Genomic DNA, 20,305 nt, shown 5'->3' on the forward strand with positions numbered 1-20,305 from the left:
TATTTTGTAAAAAAATGAATAAACATGGTATTATATTCCTAAACTACAACCTCATTTTCAAATAGAAATGTTCTACATATAAGTTACTATTTCCACTAGAGAACATTTATTTATAAATCTGTTACAAAATATATTAATAGCACACTTCACTTACTTGTCTAAACTGAGTTTCTGCATTTTCATCTTTATTCTTGTCTGGATGCAAAGTCAGTGAAAGCTTACGATATGCTTTTCTAATGTCTGCAGATGAAGCACCCTGGAAGTGGTGGGGGAGGGGAAAAACACAAAGCAAACGTTGTCAGAAAAAGAAATTCCCAGAACCTTGTTAAGATCTGAGAAGACAGCCAACCAAGTGCAGGACCCCAGGCAATGTAATTTGAGCAATCAGTCTAACAACCAGGCTATGCAACTGGCCTGACCCACATGACTGAACAATTATTCAATCTAATTTGGCTCTCCTCTTAACTTTTCATTACCATACAGTCATTTAAAGAAGACAGTATTTGGCAAAACTTTTCAAACACTTGCCTTCCTAAAATTAACCAATAAATCTTTTTCAGTAATTAAGAGATCAAAAAGAAACAAATTAAAAATTAATACATCCATGTGCCTTCAAAGAAGGTCTTTATTTATTTGAGAATCTTAAAGCCAATTTCTGAATCCCAGGCTTACCATATGTGGTTTCTTCATTGTTATTTATATTGAATTTACCATCGAGCCACAACCTATGGAATCTCAATTTCACATGTCAAAAGTATGCCTCTTTGAAAGCAGTTACATTTGCATTTATCCAAAATAACTATAATTAAATGTAGTTGTGTATATTATACTTAACATTTTTTTAGTGTTTCCTGGGTGTTTTCAGTGGGGTCCAGTTTCCAGTCTAGTTTGCAAAAATAAATTTGCCCACTATTTATATACAATTTAGACATATTTAAAAGGTCACAATAGTTCAGTAAGGGTATGCAGGATTCAGCAGATGTTAAAATTACATTTTATGTAATCCTGTGTGTACAGATAAACTCGGAAAACATGATTTCACATAGCCAGCATAAAATATATGACAATAACAATGAACACAATGTCAAATTGGGTTTAAAACTTGATCTCCACCTAGGTCAAAATGATTCTATTAACTAGCATATTCATAGTAGTACAAAATGATAATAGAGTTGTTTATTAAATTTATTTTGTTCTATAGTTGAAAATTTGTCCAATTCTTAAAACTACTGTCCTAAAAAAGTCCAAATGACTCAAAATCCAAAACAAAACACACAAAAAAATCTGTGTACCTGGGACTAAATAGCTGTTAAAGAAACAGAGCTGGAGAGAGGCAAAGTGAGAATTTGTAAAGCTTTTCTTTATGAACCACTATTTTCACTATCAATTTTCTGGGGCTTACTGCTCCTGGGTGTCACTCTAGTTAACAATTTTAGCTTAGGTGTGAATATTCTTGTGACTTATAGAAGACTGCGAAGATATAAAGTTAGCAGAGTAAGTTTTGCTAGTCATACAGTTAAAATTTCATTCTAGTTTGCTAAACAGAATGATGTGTTCCTTATACTTAATAGGTAACATGCAATAGAAGAGGATGATCATTTACTGAAAATCTGTGATGGAGATTTTGTTGAGCAAAGAGGACAAATGTCTTTCAGTGACTGTTCTCTAGTTGGGACTTTAATTTTGGATTTTATTAAATTGGGACTATATCATAGAACAACTCCAAAAGTAGATTTCTTACAAAATAAAACATGTATTTTCTTGTGTTACAAAATTAATTCATGCTCATTATGAAACACCTCTGCCATATTTAAAAATAAAAATAACTAATAGTCACCTAAGGCATTTTCCTCCTTCTAGTCTTACCATGCTGATTTTAATTCTCCATTTTCCTGCCACAATATGTGCCCTAAATATAAATGTAGCCAGATGGCTCTCCTATTTCAAACCCTTCAGTAACTCCCAAGTGCCTTCATCATCTGTCTTTTCCAATCTTTTTAGCTTTATCTCCCACTATCATGGCCCATCCTCCTGGTCCCCCAAATCATTACACATTAGGATGCCGTTCCCTAACCTCATGTTTTTGTTTTGCACCCAGCTGTAGATATAGACAGTTCTCTCCTGGCTAAGGAATGAGTATCTCAGGCTACCCACAAATATTGTCTGACTTTTTCCTCTTGAGAATCTGTCCAGTATGGTTATTTCACCAATTAGCTCCACCCTGCGTGCATAGAACTGAAAAATTTGAGGATTTCCCTGTCTAAAAGACATGCTCTAGATAAGCTTCACCTCAAACTAGCTTATGGATGTATTTAATTTCAGTAAATTATTTAATGAATCTTAACTTATTTCATCCTCAAAACAAAGCTACAGGGTAAGTATACTTGTTGTTAGGCTAATTTTACTGATGAGAGAGGTTAAGTAACTTGCTCAAACTGATACTGCTGGTAAATAGATGAAAACAGAATTCAAACCTAAAAAATTGCCGCATCAGAATCAGAGATCCCTATATTAGCTCTTTAGATTCAGTTAGTAGATTTGGGTTGAGTCACTTTGTAAGAGGCTACAGCTTTGGGAAGGCAGTGAGAACAACTGTTAGATTCATACTGATCTGATAAACCATGTGGAAAACATCCCCATAACTACAATGTGAATGTTCAACTGCAATTTTATTTTATTTAAAAACATTTTTTTATGTTTATTTTTATTTCTGAAAGAGGGCGGGGGGTGGGGTGGGGGGACAGACAGACACATGCAGCACAAGTAGGGGAGGGGCAGACAGAGAGGGAGACAAAGTATCCAAAGCAGGCTCCAAGCTCTGAGCTGTCAGCACAGAGCCCAATGCGGGCCTTGAATCCACAGAATGAGAGATCATGACCTGAGCTAATGTCCGACGCTCAACCAACTGAGCCACCCAGGTGGTCCTCAACTGCAATTTTAAAGGTAAAGACCCTGATATGTGTTAATTTTTCTAACATTTTACATAGTATTTCTACTAGAGACCTGAATGTTAGAACATTCACCTCTTATACTCAGTAGATTAGCCTTTTATCTCTCTGGCTTGCAGAGAAAAGTTTTTGATAGGGCTGTGGGTGAACTGGCTATCTTTAACACTGTTGACATCAGTAGATCTACAGAGGTCAATTAGCAGAATTCTTTTCCTTCTAAATATGATATGGTTCCTTGGCAACTTGAACATGAATTACCTTAATGTTTGGATGACCTCTGTAAAGAAGGTACATATGAACATTCTTAAAATAAAACTATGGAAGTGATATGTTTGTCAAAATTGAAACAATGCTATGGGACATCAGCAAAAATGACAGAGTAGGGAACTGCAAGGGCCTGTCCCTGCACAGAAACAGCAAATAATCTGGCAAAAACGGTCAGAATCGACCCAATCTCAACTATGCAAACTACTTAAACAAGAAAAAGGCAGCTGATTCTCAGCGTCTTGAAGACACCAATCTGAGTTCTTGGTGTGGGTTCCCAAGGGCTGAAGGAAGCAAAGTGGTTCTTAAAGAACCATGGTTGTTTGTTTTGGTCTGCTTGTTGGTTCCCTGATGGATTGTGTAAAGGGCTTACCTTTATTTTACCAAACTCAGAACTCTTCCAAGGCAAAGAGGCAATTAATTACCTAAGATACTTGTTAAAAACATAATGGCAAATTTATTAGCCAGTGCCAAAGGGGGCAAGGAATAGCAGTTGGGCCATACAAAGACACATCAAAAAGCTTTGGAGGAAAGACTGATGAGATGCTTTGGAGAATATGGGCTTTGAAAAGCTCCCACATACTCCTTGGAAACCAGAAGACCATGTGCATGCCCAAGGTGGAGTACATACTCAGACCTGCAAAGGCTCTAAATTCTCACTTCTGACTGATCTTTAGCCTGGACACAAGCAGAAAGTGAAGGCTGCGAGAGTTGTAAACCTAGCTGAATGCTGAAGGCATGCCCCAACATACACACAGAAGCTACCCCTAGCAAAGTCTAAGTCCCGCCCCGCATATTTGGCTTCGGGCCTTTAAGGAAATCTGCTGGATCATTAGCTGACCACTAAGCAAATCAAACAGAGATGTCAGTGGCTACACATAACATATACATGTCACAAAATTAGTTAAAAAAAGTCACTAGGCAAACAACAACCACAAGCAGCAAAAAACAGAAAAACAAACAAAAACCCTAGTGGGGTAAGAGAATCTGATTATATGTCTAGTATTCATTAAAAATCATAAAGCATGCAAAGAAAACAAAAAAGTATGGTGATAAAAGAAATTAATACAAATTATCCTTGAGGAAGCCCAGACATTGAACTTACTAGACAAAGACTTTAAGTCAACTATTTTTTAAAAAAAAATTTTTAATGTTTATTTATTTTTGAGAGAGAGAGACAGAGTGTGAGCAGGCGAGAGGTAGAAAGAGAGGGAGACACAGAATCGAAGCAGGCTCCAGGCTGTGAGCTGTCAGTACAGACAGCTGTTCAAGCCCAACGCAGGGCTTGAACTCATGAACTGTGAGATCATGACCTGAGCCGAAGTCAACACTTAACTGACTGAGCCACCCAGGCACCCCTAAGTCAATTATTTTAAATATCCTCAAACACATACAAAGAAGTAAAGTAATGTCTCACCACATTGAGAATTTCAACAAAGAGACAGAAATTTTGAAAAGGAGCCAAATAGAAATTGCAGACTTGAAAAATATAATAACTGAAAATAAAAATTCACTAGGGGGGCTCAAAAGCAGAGCTGAGCAGAAAGAATCTATGAACTTGAAGATAGGTCAAATTGAGATTACCCAATATGAGGAGCAGAAAGAAGAATGAAGAAAAATGAACACATAAAGAGTTCCAATAGGAAGTCCAATAGGAAGAGTCCAACAGGAAGAAGTCCAATAGGAAGAAGAGAGTCCAATAGGAAGAAGTCCAATAGGAAGAAGAGAGTCCAATAGGAAGAAGTCCAATAGGAAGAAGAGAGTCCAATAGGAAGAAGTCCAATAGGAAGTCCAATAGGAAGAAGAGAGTCCAATAGGAAGAAGAGAGAAACGTATGGGAAAAAAAATATTTGAAGAAAAAATGCCTGAAAACAGCCAAAATTTGATGAAAGACATAAACATATGCATCCAAGAACTACAACAATCCTAAGTAGTATAACTCAGAGAGCCACACTTAGAAACATAAAAATCAAGTTGTTAAAAGACAAAGTCCAAGGGAGAGAATCCTCACATTATTAACAGCTAATTTCTCATAAGAAACCATGGAGGCCAGAAAGTAGTAGAATGACATATTTGAAGTGCTAAGAAAAATTTTTATCCAAGAATTCTAAGTCCAGCAAACCTATCCCTCAAAAATGAAAGAGAAATGAATATTCCAATTACATAAAAACCGAGAATTTATTACTAATAGATTTGCTAAGGAAGAAATACCACAGGGAGCTCTTTAGGCTGAAAGGAAAAAAAAAATACTAGACAGTAACTCAAATCTATATGAAGAGATAAACACTGGTAAAGATAACATATAGATAAATATAGAAGTCAACATCTGTGTATTTTTGGTTAGTATTTCGATTTTTTTCTATACAACTTAAAGGACAACAGCTAAAGCAATAATTATAAATCTATGTAAAATAAGACAATGATATAAATCTATGTCTATAGGCATACATGTATAAAGATGTAATCAGTGACAATAACTACATAAAGAAATAGGAATAGGCTTTGTAGGAGCCAAAGTTTTTATATGATTTAAACTAAATAGGTATTAATTCAAACTACATTGCTATAAATAAATGTTAACTGTAATCCCCAAGGCAAACACAAAGAGATCAACAGTAAAATAAAAACTGGATCAAAAGGTACACTAGAAAAAAAAAATCTAACATAAAAAAAGGCAGAAAAGGAGGAACTTAGGAAAAGAGAAGATAAAAAGCATATAGAAAACAAACAGCAAAGTGGCAAAAGTAAGTCCTTCCTTATCAGTAATTACTTTAAATGTAAATGGATTAAGCTCTCCAATTAAAAGGCAGAAACTTGCAAAATGGATTAAAAACAACCATGCTCCAACTATATGGGGCCTATAAGAAAACCATTTTAGAACCAAAGTGAAAATGTGTGGGTGGAAAATAATACTAAGTGCAAAGAGTAACCAAAAGAGAGCTGGGATGGCTATAGTAACACCATGCAAAACAGACACTAAGACAAAAATGGTTACAAGAGACAAAAAAGAACATTACATAATGAAAAAAGATGAATGTATCAAGACGCTATAACAATTATAAACGTATATGCACCTAACAACAGAGCCCCAAAACATATAAAGCAACTACTTAACAGATTTAAAGGGAGAAATGGAGCATTTGTACAGTAATATTGGAAACTTCAATACCCCAGTTTCTCAATAATGTCCAGAGAAATAAGGCAGAACATTAGCAAGTAAACAGAAGACTTAAACAACAGTAAACCAACTGGTTGACCTACCTACCAGACATCCACAGAACATTCTACCTAACAATAGCAGAATACACATGAAACATTTCCATAATAGGCCAGATTTTAGGCCACAATGTAAGTCAAGATAAATTTTAAAATACTGAAACCATACAAAGTATCTTCTCTAACCACAATGACAGAAGGAAATCAATGACAGAAGGAAATTTGGAAAATTCACAAATGTGTGGAAATAACGCACTCATGAACAACCAGTGAGTCAAAAAAAAACCCTCCAAAAACAACTTATATATGAATGACAAGTGCCATTATGTTATCTCTCTATAAGATAATTGTGTACATGTTACAAGAACACAGAAACAGTCTAGAAAACTGTGTTTTTTTTTTTTTAATTTTTAATGTTTATTCATTTTTGAGACAGAGAGAGGGACAGAGCATGAATGGGTGAAGGTCAGAGCGAGAGGGAGACACAGATTCTGAAACAGGCTCCAGGCTCCGAGCTGTCAGCACAGAGCCCGACGAGGGGCTCGAACTCACGGACTGCGAGATCATGACCTGAGCCGAAGTCGGATGCCCAACCGACTGAGCTACCCAGGCGCCCCTAGAAAACTGTGTTCTTGAAGAACAAAACTGAAAAACTCTAGAGAATCTTTTTCCAGGGATGTTTAGATTGTGAATGAAACAGGAAAAGTCATTAAATTTCGAGATCATATCATTTCCTTTTGGATTTACTCATTCTGGGAGGTTTTAATTCATTAACATTAATAGTTAATTATAAGTATTTTTCTAACTTAATATGACTAAGCATTAAGCAAGAAGTAATTTAAATCATGGTATTCAATTTGTATAAAGTAAAAAAAGGAATCACTATAAACATTAGAAAGCACTTTGATATAAATGAAAACAAAACTGCAACATACCAAAACTTAGGCTGCAGTAAAAGCAGTGCTCAGAAGGAATTTTACAGCTATAAACGATGATTAAAAAAATCTCAACCTAACCTTCCACCTTAAGGAAACAGAAAAAGAATATAAACTAAACCCAAAGCAAATAGAAGAAAGGAAATAATAAAGATTAGAGCAGAGATTAGTGAAATAAAGAACAGAACAACAACAGAGAGACTCCATAAAACCAAATGTTGGTTCTCTGAAAACGTCAACAAAATTGATAAACCTATATTTGAATGAGAGAGGGGATTCAAGTTATTAAAATCAGGACTAAAAGTGGGGACACATCACTGCCAATCTTACAGAAATAAAAACAATTGTAAGAAAATACTATGCATGAGGCACCTGGGTGGCTCAGTCCATTAAATATCCTGGGTTTCAGCTCTGGTCATGATCTCACCTCTGTGACAACAGCACAAAGCCTCCTTAGGATTCTCTCTCTCCCTGCTCACACACACTGTCTCTCTCTCTCTCTCTCTCTCTCTCTCTCTCTCTCTCTCTCTCAAACATTTTTAAAAATTAAAAAAAGAATTTTAATGCTTTTATTTATTGAGAGGAGATAGAACGTGAGCAGGGGGTGGGGAAGAAAGAGAGGGAGACACAAAATCCAAAGCAGGTTCTAGGCTCTAAGCTGTCAGCACAGAGCCCTATGCAGGCTCAAACTCATGAACCATGAGATCATGACCTGAGCTGAAGTTGGATGCCCAAATGACTGAGCCACCCAGGCGCCCCTCAAAATAAACATTTTTTTAAAAAGAAAATACTATGCATAAATAATTGTTTGCCAAGCAATTAGAAAACTCAAACAAAATAGACAAATTCCTAGAAACACACAAATTGACTCGTGAAGAAACAGAAAAACTGGATATACTTATAACAATAAAGAAATTGATTAGTTTTAAAGACCCAAAACCAAAAAAGAAACCTCAACATCCAACAAAGCCCCAAACTGCAAAATCTGATGACTTCACCAGTGAATTCTAATATACATTTAAAGAAATCACCAGTCCTCTACAAACTCTTCCAAAACACAGAAGTGGAAGGAATGCTTTCTAACTCATTCTATGGGGCACCGATACTGAAAGCCAGACAAACACTACAAAAAAAGAAAACTATAGACCAATATCCCTTATGAATATTGACACAATTCCTCAACAAATTTCTAGTAATCCAAATTCAGCAGCATATAAAAAGAATTATATATCATGACCAGATGCTATTTATCCCATGAATGCAAGGGTGGATTCGATGTATGAAAAATTAACATTATATATCATATTATTAAAATGAGGGACTAAAATCACATCATTATCTCAATTGATGGGAAAAGTATATGGTAAAATATAATACCATTTGATAACAAAATAAATAAACTAGGACTAGAAGGGAACTTTCTCAAGTTGATAAAGGGCATATATGAAAAACCTACAGCTAACTTCATACTTAATGGTGAAAGTCTGAAAGTTTCCCCCCAAGATTAGTAATAAAACAGATGTCTGCTGTCACCACTTTTGTACTGGATGTCCTAGCCTGAGCAACTACTCAAGAAAACCAAACAAAAGGCATCCAAATTGGTATGGAAGAATTAATACCATCTCCATTCACAAATGATATGATTTTATATATAGAAAATCCTAAGGGGTGCCTGGGTGGCTCAGCTGGTTAAATTCCTGACTTCAGCTCAGATCATGATCTCATGGTTTGTGATTCAAGCCCTACATAAGGCTCTGTGGTGACAGTGCAGAGCCTGCCTGAGATTCTCACTCTTCCCTCTCTCCCTGCTCCTTCCCCACTCTCTCTCTCTGTCTCTCTCTCTCAAAAATAAATACATAACTTAAGACAAAAAGAAAAGAAAAGAAAAGAAAAGAAAAGAAAAGAAAAGAAAAGAAAGGAAAGGAAAAGAAAAGAAAAAGAAAGAAAGAAAGAAAGAAAGAAAGAAAGAAAGAAAGAAAGAAAGAAAGAAAAAGAAAGAAAGAAAGAAAAAATTCTAAAGCATGGGGCACCTGGTTGGCTCAGTCAGAAGAGCATGTGACTCTTGATCTTGGGGTTGTGAGTTTGAGCCTCACATTGGGTGCAGAGATTACTTAAAAATAAAATCTTAAAAAAAAAAAAAAAGAAAATCCTAAAGCATCACAGAACAAGTATCAGAGCTAATAAATCCAACAAGTAGTAGGACACCAGATCAACATATAAAAATCAGTTGTATTTCTACACACTAGCAATAAGAAAATCTGAAAATGAAATTAAGACAAATCTTTTACAATAGCAACAAAAAGAATAAAATACTTAGGAATAAGTTTAACAAATGTGTAACATTTGTACAATGTGAATTATAAAACATTGCTGAAAGAAATGAAAGATCTAAATAAATGGAGAGATATCCCATTTCATGGATGAGAAGACTTAATACTGTTAAGATGGCAATACTTCCCAAGTTGATCTTCCCAAGTAGATTCAATGCAATCCCTATGAAAATCCTACCTGGAATTTTGGAAAAATGTACACGCTTATCCTAAAATTCATAGGGAAATGCCAGAGACCCAGAATAGCTACAACATCATGAAAACAAACAACAAAATCGGAGGACTTGCAAGTCTTAATTTCAAAATTTCCTATAAATCTACAGTCATTAAGAGAGTATGGTCATGAAGCAAGATCAGACATGTAGCTCAATAAAAGAATTCAGAGTTCAGAAATAAACTTAGTCATCTATGGTTAACTGGTTTTCTTTCTTTCTTTCTTTCTTTCTTTCTTTCTTTCTTTCTTTCTTTCTTTCTTTCTTTCTTTTTATGGTCAACTGATTTTCAACAAGGATGCCAAGATCATTTAATAGGAAGAGAATAGCCTTTTCCACAAACAATGCTGAGACAACTGGATATCCATATGCAAAAGACTGAAGCTGGACCCTTACCTCACACTACAAACACAAATTAGCTAGAAATGGATCAAAGTCCTAAATGTAAGAGCTAAAATGATAAGATTCTTAGAAGAAAACATAGAGGTAAATCTGCATGACGTTGGATTTTATAATGCACTCTTAGCTACGACATCAAAGGGACAGAAAACAAAAGATAAAAGAGAGAACTATACTTCATCAAAATTTAAAATTTTGCAGCCACTGGGCAAAATCACTGTTTGGTGATTCCTTGAAAATATATATAATAAATAAACATAGAATAAATAAACACAGAAGCACCATATGACCTAGTAATTACACTCCTAGATATTTATTGAAAAGAAAGAAAACAGGTGTTCAAACAAAAACTTGTACACAAATGTTCACAGCAGCATTATTTACAATAGCCAAAAAGTGAAAACAACCCAAATGTCCACCAACCTATGCATGGATGCAGTAGAGGTCTATACATACAATAAATATAATTCAGACACAAAAATGAATATGGTACTGATATATGCTACAATATGAATAAACCTTGAGAACACTATGCTAAGTGAAAAGGGCTGGACACAAAAGCCATATGTCATATGAATCCATTTTAACTATACATTTGTACTTTATGAACAAATCCATCGAGACAGAAAACAAATCAGTAGTTCCCAGGGACTGGGGAGAATGAGGAACAGGGGAGTGACTCCTTAATGTACACAGAGTTTCTGTTGGGGTGATGAAAATGTTCTGGAATTAAATCATGACTGCACAACACTGTGAATATACTGTAAATCACTGAATTGTATACTTTAAAATGGTTATTTTATGTTTCATGAATTTTATCTCGCTTTTAAAAAACCAAGACAATGCAGAAATACCTTTATTGCATGCTATGTAGTAGGCATTATTCTAGCCACTATATGTATGTATATGTATACATATATGTGCATATATATATAGGCATATATAAATACACATATATAAAGGGAATTAGCACATATATGTATATACGTATATAGGATGTACACAGGATATATATATTAATGTACATATATATTTATATATGCTAATTCCTTTCATCTTTGCAACCCTTTGTGATAACTACTATCTCTATTTCAATGAGGAAACTGGGGCTCAAACTGAGACTGAGTAATCTGCCCAATGTTACACAGGTAGTAAGTGGCAAAAATTTCTTGCCAGAAATTTGGTCTCACCTCCCATGGTACCTCTTCTAGAATTAAAGACTTTTCTGCATATCCTATGGCCACTCCTTGGTTATCTTCTTTTTTTTTTTTTTTAATTTTTTTAATGTTTATTTATTTTTGAGAGAGAGAGACGGAGAGTGAGCAGGGGGAGGGGGGCGCAGAGAGAGAGAAACACACACAGAATCCAAAGCAGGCTCCAGGTTCTGAGCTGTCAGCACAGAGCCTGATGTGGGGCCCAAATCCACAAGCCATGAGCTGAAGTCAGACGCTTCCTCGACAGAGCCACCCAGGCGTCCCTTTGTCATCTTCTAATGTAAGATATCCTATATGCGTCAAAATGGAGGCAGTTATCTCTGGGAATCGGAAAAACAAGATTACTAATGATCTGATACAGCTCAACTCAGAGATGTTTAAAATGTATGTGTTGCTCCCTGTGAACCATTATTCTAGAGACAGATGTACTAATGTAAAAGAAAAAGTTCTCACCTAATGTATTTATGTATAGACCTGGTAGGCTTGCTGTTTGATTGGGACAGAGCTCACAGAAATTTTACTTCTATTCTAGATCCTATCAGAACTAGCCCCTTTGCATTCATTACAATGTTTATGATGAAGACAGTTGTGAACATAACTAAGCCATTTAGTAGTTATGTGGTTTTGGAGGATTTTTCGGCTGTAAAATGTAAAAAAGATTGCTGGGATGTTTAAATGATAATACGTATGAATGACGTGCTTATTATGGTATGTGGCAGCAGTACCAAGGAAGTGAAAATTATTATTATAACACGTAGGCTAGAAGGCCACGATTTATCCTTCATTTTTACACTTGGCAAATCTGACTGGAAGTTACTTTGGATTTGTGCTTTAAACCACAAGAACTAGGGAACTGAGCAGAGTAAAATGGATTTGGAGATTTCTTATTTTTTGATTTGTTTGACATTTATTGAATACCTACTACGTGCAAGCATTGAGGATACAGTGGTGAACAAAACATAACGTCTATTCTCATAAAAGTTTGACAAAGAGCATTGTGAAATCACTGCCTAGGTGACCTAAGAGAGATTTATGTTACTTTCTATTGAAGATTGGCAAACTTTTTCTGTAAAGGTTGGATAATAAATATCTGAGGCTTTGCAGGCCAAAGGGTCTCGTTCCAACTATTCAGCTCTGCCATTGTAGGAGGAAGCAGCCACAGAGAATACAAAAACAAATGTGTGGGGCAGTGTCCAAACAAAATTTTATTTTCAAAAACAGGTAGCGGCAGGCTTTCAGCCATGGGCTGGACTGTAGTTTGTTCACCTCTGATTTGTATCAGTGGATTGCCCATAATTTAATTGATTCTATTTACGCTCATCTCACAAATGTGAGACCCACCTATTTTTAGGTCTGCTAGGCTGTAGAAAAACACATGAGTAGTTAATCAAAACAAAAATCAGAAGACCTTATCCAAGATCTGACCAAAGAAAACTCTTCTTAATAAAACTTTCTATTGTCTTGAAAAAACACAAGGATATTAAATCCAAGAGAAGAACATATATTTAGCTATCAGATTCAGCAAGGAGAAAAGACCACAGTTACCCAAACTATGTATTTAGGCACAAAACTGAGGGACTTCAAACTCTGGTTGACATCTAGAAATCTTAATTTGTGTAGTGTTACTACAGAAGATCAACTGTCTCAAAGTTAGTAATTCCATGTAATCTTTCTGACTTGGTCATTTTCACATTCGGTACTACTGATTAAAAGCTCACTAAATGAAGTCTTAATAAGAACTTTGTCCTCTTTATTCTGGCCTTTGCACTTAAATTTATTAGTCAACAGAGTCCACCCCCTCCACCCTCTTCCCCCAAAAAGCCATCAAACACACACACACACACACACACACACACACACACGCCTAGACATAAATGCAATTACCATGAAAAGAACTAAATAATGGAGACACTGAGAAGAAATCTCTGGTCAGTGGACTGGGAAAATATGGCAGGAAACTTATACATACTAAGATATGTATTCACATCTTCAGGACCATGGGATTTTAGAACAGGTGCATATAAAATTCAAAATAACTTGAAAAAGGAAAATGTTTTAAAAATAAATAATGATTAGGGCGCCCAGGTGGCTCAGTCGTTAAATGCATGACTTCAGCTCAGGTCGCGATCTCAAAGTTTATGGGTTCAAGCCCTGCGTCAGGCTCTTTGCTGACAGCTCAGAGCCTGGAGCCTGCTTAGGATTCTGTGTCCCCTTCTTTCTCTGCCCATCCCCCACTCATCTCTGTCTCTCTTTCCCTTTCTCAAAAAATGAATAAACATTTAAAAAATTTGATAAAAAATAAAGATAAATAATAATTTCCATGGCAAAAATAAATAAATAGCATAGAATAAAGTAAGTTTTCTTCACGATAAATTTTAAGTCTGGGCTTCTATGGCTAATTTACAAAAGAAGCAGGGAGAAGCTTTGGGTTCTTCTGCTATAAATTTGTTAAAGTCGATTGCTTTTAGAGAAATCTACTGAAATTTATATAACATGATAGTTTTAATAGATTTTTCTTAGCATTAAACTCTACATAGGAACCAATGATAGGTTAGGTAGCCTGTATAAAAATCCTTTGGGAGTCAAGGTCAGTAAAAATGATTTGTTGACAAATCAGATAATTCCTAGTACAGTAAAAGAGGAATACTGCCCTCTCATTTTTAACTTGTATCAAAACACATTTGGATTAATAACATGTTTATTTAAGTTGGCCACACCTCTGCTCTCTCCACAGGATTAAGAAAGTAAGCATTCTCTAAATGTAGGTTAAAAAAAAGATTGCAGCCTCAAGAAACAGCTGCTTCTGATATCTAATTACTGGGGGACTGACTTGGCAGGAAGACCAGATCAACTATTCACAAAACAAAATTATCACTTCTGGTAACCAGATTAGTTATCGTAGACTACATTTTGCAACTAGTTCCTGTTGAAGAGGAAGTCTTTTTAACAAGTCAATGGCAGGTGAAAAAAAGTGGAAGGGATAATTCAGTATTAAAGAGACGTGAAAGACAGAACAATCAAATGTAATGTATGGACCTTGTTTGGTCTCTGATTCAAACAAAACCAAGGTGAAAATTGACATTTTGAGACAACTGGGAATATGTGACTAAGAACTATATACTAGGTGCTATTAAGGAATTATTATTAATTTTATTGGCTAGATGATTATATCATGACTATTTAACAAAATATCTTTATCTAAAAGAGGCATAACATGTCATAATGTCGATATTCATTTTTAAATACTTCAGAAGAAAAAAAAAGGATAATGTGGCAAATGCTGAAATCTTAAAGAAGGCATATGGGAGATTAAATTATTCTGCTTCTGTGTATGTTTTTAAATATCCTTAATAAAAAAAACCCCAAAATCATAATGGTAAGCAATAAATCATGCAATATATAGTTAAATCTATTACAATTGGTTGCTTTATGTATTTAGTAAGTGCTCTTGAAACAGAAGAGATATGCCATAAGAGACAAACTATTAGCAACCAAGAATTAAAAAAAAAAAAAAAGGAAGAGTGAAGAGGGAAAGATAAGTAGTGAAACAAAAGCTATTATTATATTTTGATCCACAAGAGAAATATAGATTTTATCATTTTTAAAAATGAGAAGGTAGCCACCAAAAACTTCCAAATTAGCAGAAAAAAAATTTTGCTAAGCCAACAATAGCAAGTAAAAAACAAAAAAGTATCATAAATATTATAGACAAAATAAGAATAAAAAAATCAAACATTAATTTCTCAGTAAATATAAACATATATTGAATTCCATTATCAAAATACAAACGATCATCAAATTGAGTTAAAAACAAAACCAAGGGTAGCTCAGTTGGTTAAGTGTCCGACTCTTGACTTTAGCTCAGGTCATGATCTCATGGTTCGTGGGTTGGAGCCCTGCACTGGGCTCTGTGCTGACAGTGCAGAGCCTGCTTGGGAATCTCTCTCTCTCCCTCCTTCTCTCTCTGTCCCTCCCCTGCTGGCGGTCATGCTCTCATGCTCTCTCTCTCTCAAAATAAATAAATCAACTTAAAAAAAGACTGCCTTTAAAAACAAACAAAACAAAACCCGAAAGACTTTTGAAACCAGAGATAAAGACAAAAGTAAACAAAAGAAAAGCAAGAGTGTTGACATTATTATCAGAAAAATTGGAACTTAAGGTCAAAATTAACCACAAAGAGTGGTAGTAGGTAATGATAAAAGGCATATAACCAACTGAAAAGTTAAAATAGTCATAAACTTTTATGCTCCAAACAACCCAAAATCCATATACATAAGAGCAAAAACTCCCAAACTTCATAAAAATAATCATGGGTAGAAGATTTTAATATACCTTTTACAGAACTTGACATAAGTGAACCAAAAATAAGCACAGTTACAAGGAATTTGAATGATTAAAAAAAAAAAAACCTTTAAGATGCTTATACTTTGCATAGATATAAACATACAAACATACATATAAACAAAACAGCACAACGCCCCAAATCCAAGCTCAGAAATTTAAAAAAACAGTAATGAATTTGGTCACAAAGAAAGTCTTAATTCTAAAAAGTGATTTTTACAGCTCACATTTTAAAATAACAATCAAATAACTATCAGTGTCAAATATGACAAAAAAAAAACCTCAGCTGTTTACAGATTTAAAAAAAAACAGATTTATGAAAGCAAATTAAAAGTTGAAATTATGTACATATTGCCTAGAAATTAATGAAAAGTAAAATATTCAACATCAAAGCCTCGGAGAGCTATAGCTCTACTTTGAGGGAAATATATGTAACTTTAAATGCTATTATTAACAGGGTAAACTGAAAATGAATAGACCAAGTGCCCAACCTAAGAAGTAGAAAAAAATAACAAAATACACAAAAGAAAATAGGAATAATCATAAAAGCTGAAAGCAGTGAAACAAAAAAGGAAAAAAGCCAGTTCTTTAGAAAGATGAACAAAATGTACCAGGGAGTGCCTCACTAGTCACTCAAAACCTCAGTCTCTATATCTTGAAAATGGTCACATATCAACTTTCCTTTCCCTTTCCTCTATTTTTCAACAGCAGGGTTGAATGATCTCATCTGAAAGCTCAGCCCAGACAACTTCTAGATATAACAGGGAACATTTAACATCTGTTGTTCACCCAATGCAGTTTTGCATTTATTCCCTTTTAGAGACAGGTTGGCATTTATTTATTTTTTTTAAAAAAATTTTTTTAACGTTTATTTATTTTTGAGACAGAGAGAGACAGAGCATGAATGGGGGAGGGTCAGAGAGAGAGGGAGACACAGAATCCGAAACAGGCTCCAAGCTCTGAGCGGTCAGCACAGAGCCCGACGTGGGGCTTGAACTCACGGAGTGCGAGATCATGACCTGAGCCGAAGTCAGAGGCTTAACCGACTGAGCCACCCAGGCGCCCCCAGGTTGGCATTTAAACAGCCACATGTGGCTAAAATGAAGAAATCAGGAGACTATAGACACTGGTGAGGATGTGGAGAAACGGGAAACCTCTTGCACTGTTGGTGGGAATGCAAACTGGTGCACCCATTCTGGAAAACAGTGTAGAGGTTCCTCAAAAAATTAAAAATAGATCTGCCCTACGACCCAGCAATAGCAGTACTAGGAATTTACCCAAGGGATACAGGAGTGCTGATGCATAGGGGCCCATGTTCCCCAATGTTTATAGCAGAGCTTTCAACAATAGCCAAATTATGGAAAGAGACTGTCTATCAACTGATGAATGGATGAAGAAGATGTGGTTTATATATACAACGGAATAGTATGTGGCAATGAGAAAGAATGAAATCCTGCCATTTGCAGCAACATGGATGGAACTGGAGGGTATTACGCTAAATGAAATAAGTCCGTCAGAGAAAGACAGATACCATACGTTTTCACTCATATGTGGATCTTGAGAAACTTAACAGAAGAACATGGTGGGTAGGGAAGGGGGAAAAATTACAAACAGAGAGGGAGGGAGGCAAACCATAAGAGACTCTTAAATACAGAGAACAAACTGAGGGTGGATGTGGCAGCGGGGAGAGGGGAAAGTGGGTGATGGGCACTGAGGAGGGCACTTGTTAGGATGAGCACTGGGTGTTGTATGGAAGTCAATTTGACAATAAATTATATTAAAAATAAATAAATAAATAAATAGCCACATGTGGCTGCTGGCTAACTGTACTTGACAATGCATTTCTAGAGCACCTTCTCATATTACAGGAGATAGAAAGCCAAAAACTAGAAGTGAGATGGATTTGGCTAGCAGATGCACTCGGATACAGAATGCAGAAATGAGGTAAAGACCACTTGGCAAACAAGGTTAAGGGTTTCTCGACGACAGTATGAGTAAAGATCCTAGTATTTAACCACTAGCTTCAGGAACGCTGGGCACGTCTTTGAGTGAGGCGGGTGTAGGTCTGGAGCTGGCACAAGTTGCAGTGGCTAACTGGTCATGAAAGTGTCCTGATCATGGTGATTCCTAATTGTGGCAATCATAGTACAGTTCAAGTAAGAGATACAAGAGAGTGGCAATGAGTTTACCTTGGGTAACCTGTGGGGGAAAGAGAAGGAAGACTCGGAAAGAGAAGGAAAGAGAAGGAAGAAATGATATTGAAGCACTTCCACTGATAAATCAGATCGAGGTTCAGTGTAAATGACAGAGGACTTGTAGGTGTCAGACCTGCACAAGTAAGGATACTGGTACCATTGGCAGAAACAGGGAATACTGGAGGAGGACTGGATGCACAGAGAAGACCGTGAATTTGCTGAGCAGAAGGTGCCTTTGAAATAATCAGATGCAACTACCAATTAAGCACCCGGATACATAGGTCTGAAGCTCAAAGTAGTTTGTGCGAGCTATAGAAATTTAGTTGGACAAGAAGAAAAATCAAACTATGAATAACATTGCTTAAAGAAGAAAGTATGGAGTGGTAAGATATGAAGGCCTCAATAAGTATAAAAAATGTAAATAATTAGTGGCAGAGAACCAGAGGCAGGCAGAAAATCAGAAAGAAGAGAGTGTAGTTTTATTTCAAGAATAAAAGAATGGTTGAGAAGGATCCAGTTGAGAGAAGAATTTAAACACAGGTGAATAGGGGATAACTGAGAGTATGCTTCCAGAGTGGGTGGGAGCAGAGCAAGGGATAAAATTCAAATTATGAGAAAAAGACTGGCCTTCAAAGCAGGGACATCTCAACAGCAAGGAGAGGGCAGATGTAGGAGTAAGTCTGTAGGTGGGCCGTGGGCAGCTGAAAGCATCTGAATGTAAATGTTATAAATCTTGACGATATATAAATCCCATTGGTAATAAAAGTTGGAAAGGGAATTCTTTGCTTGAATTAACAAGAATGAGGGTATAATCTGAAGGTATAGAATTCTTTTAGGCTTGAACTCTTTTTAAAAAAAATTGTTTAATGTTTGTTTATTTTCCAGAGAGAGAGAAGCAGAGCACAAGTTGGGGAAGGGCAAAGAGAGAGGGAGACACAGAATCTGAAGCGGGATCCTGGCTCTGAGCTATTAGCCCAGAGCCCAATGTGGGGCTCAAACTCAAAAGCTGTGAGATCATGACCTGAGCCGAAGCCGGCTGCTTAACCAACTGAGCCCCCCAGGTGCCCCTAGCCTTGAACTCTTCATCAGAGGTAGCAGGAAGGTCACACTAAGGGGAAAAAATGGACAGGTGGATACGGAGAAGACAGAACTAGTAACAGTCTGTAACTTTTCTCTAGCTGTTCTTTAAAAAGAAGGACTGGGGAGCCTGGGGGGGCTCAGTTGGCTAAGCTCAGGTCATGATCTCGCAGTTTGTAAGTGAGCTCAAGCTCCGCATCAGGTTCTGCACTGACAGTATGGAGCCTGCTTGGGATCCTCTGGTTCCCTCTCTCTCTGCCACTCCCCTGCTTGAGCTCTGTCTCTCAAAAATAAATAAGCATTAAAAAAATAAATAAAAGAAGGTCTGAAGTATGTAGTGGTACGTCTACATTTAACTTAACCCTTTTTTCTACGTTAGTGTTTCTTCATATTTCCAGTTTTATGCAAAATAACTGATAATTTAGTAACTTGAGAAGTGACATGTGAAAAATCAAAATTATACTAGACAATCACTGAATAAAATGATCAGTAAATTCAAGTTCCCAGCTTTTCTCCCTACATATTACATAGAGAAAAAGATAATATTTTACAATCTATATATTTATATCCAAATGGCCAACAAACACATGAAAAAGTACTCCATCTCATTCACCACTGGGGAAAAGCAAATTAAGGCCACAGCGAGATACCACTACGTACCTATCAGAACAGTCAAAACTGAAGAGATAATTTTTTAATCTTTATAAAACGAAACAATAAAAGACTTTCTTTTTATAAAGGTAATATCAAGTGTTCACAAAAATATGGAGAAACTACACCATCAAACCACAGCTAGAGGGAGAATAAACTAGCACCACCATTTGAATACTGGCAATATCTACTACAGTTGCACATACACACATCCTATGGTCAAGCAACTTCATTCCTAGGTGCATACCCGTATGCTCATCAAAAGACATCTGCAAAAATGTTCATACATGTACTGTTCATAACAGCTCCAAATTGGAAACAACCTAAATATCCACCAACAATAGAATGGATAGGGGGCACCTGGGTAGCTCAGTCGGTTAAGCATCCAGCTCTTGATTTCGGCTCAGGTCATGATCTCAGGGCTGTGAGTTTGAGCCCCGCATCTGGCTCTGTGTTGACAGCACAGAGCCTGCTTGGGATTCTCTGTCTCCCTCTCTCTCTGCTCCTCCTCCCCTCACACACA

At 36.1% G+C, this 20,305-nt stretch overlaps 1 protein-coding gene across 1 annotated transcript in view; it reads right to left on the reverse strand.

The window, feature by feature from the left end:
* Positions 1-20,305, reverse strand: part of DNAJC1 (DnaJ heat shock protein family (Hsp40) member C1) — a 218,669-nt gene that overhangs the window by 145,315 nt on the left and 53,049 nt on the right. The window contains exon 2 of the mRNA XM_007081343.3: positions 155-256. Coding sequence (XP_007081405.2) covers positions 155-256 — 102 coding nt within the window. The remainder of the gene's footprint in view (positions 1-154; positions 257-20,305) is intronic.

Source organism: Panthera tigris, chromosome B4 (genome assembly GCF_018350195.1).
Source record: "Panthera tigris isolate Pti1 chromosome B4, P.tigris_Pti1_mat1.1, whole genome shotgun sequence".
In the NCBI taxonomy this organism is placed as follows: domain Eukaryota; kingdom Metazoa; phylum Chordata; class Mammalia; order Carnivora; family Felidae; genus Panthera; species Panthera tigris.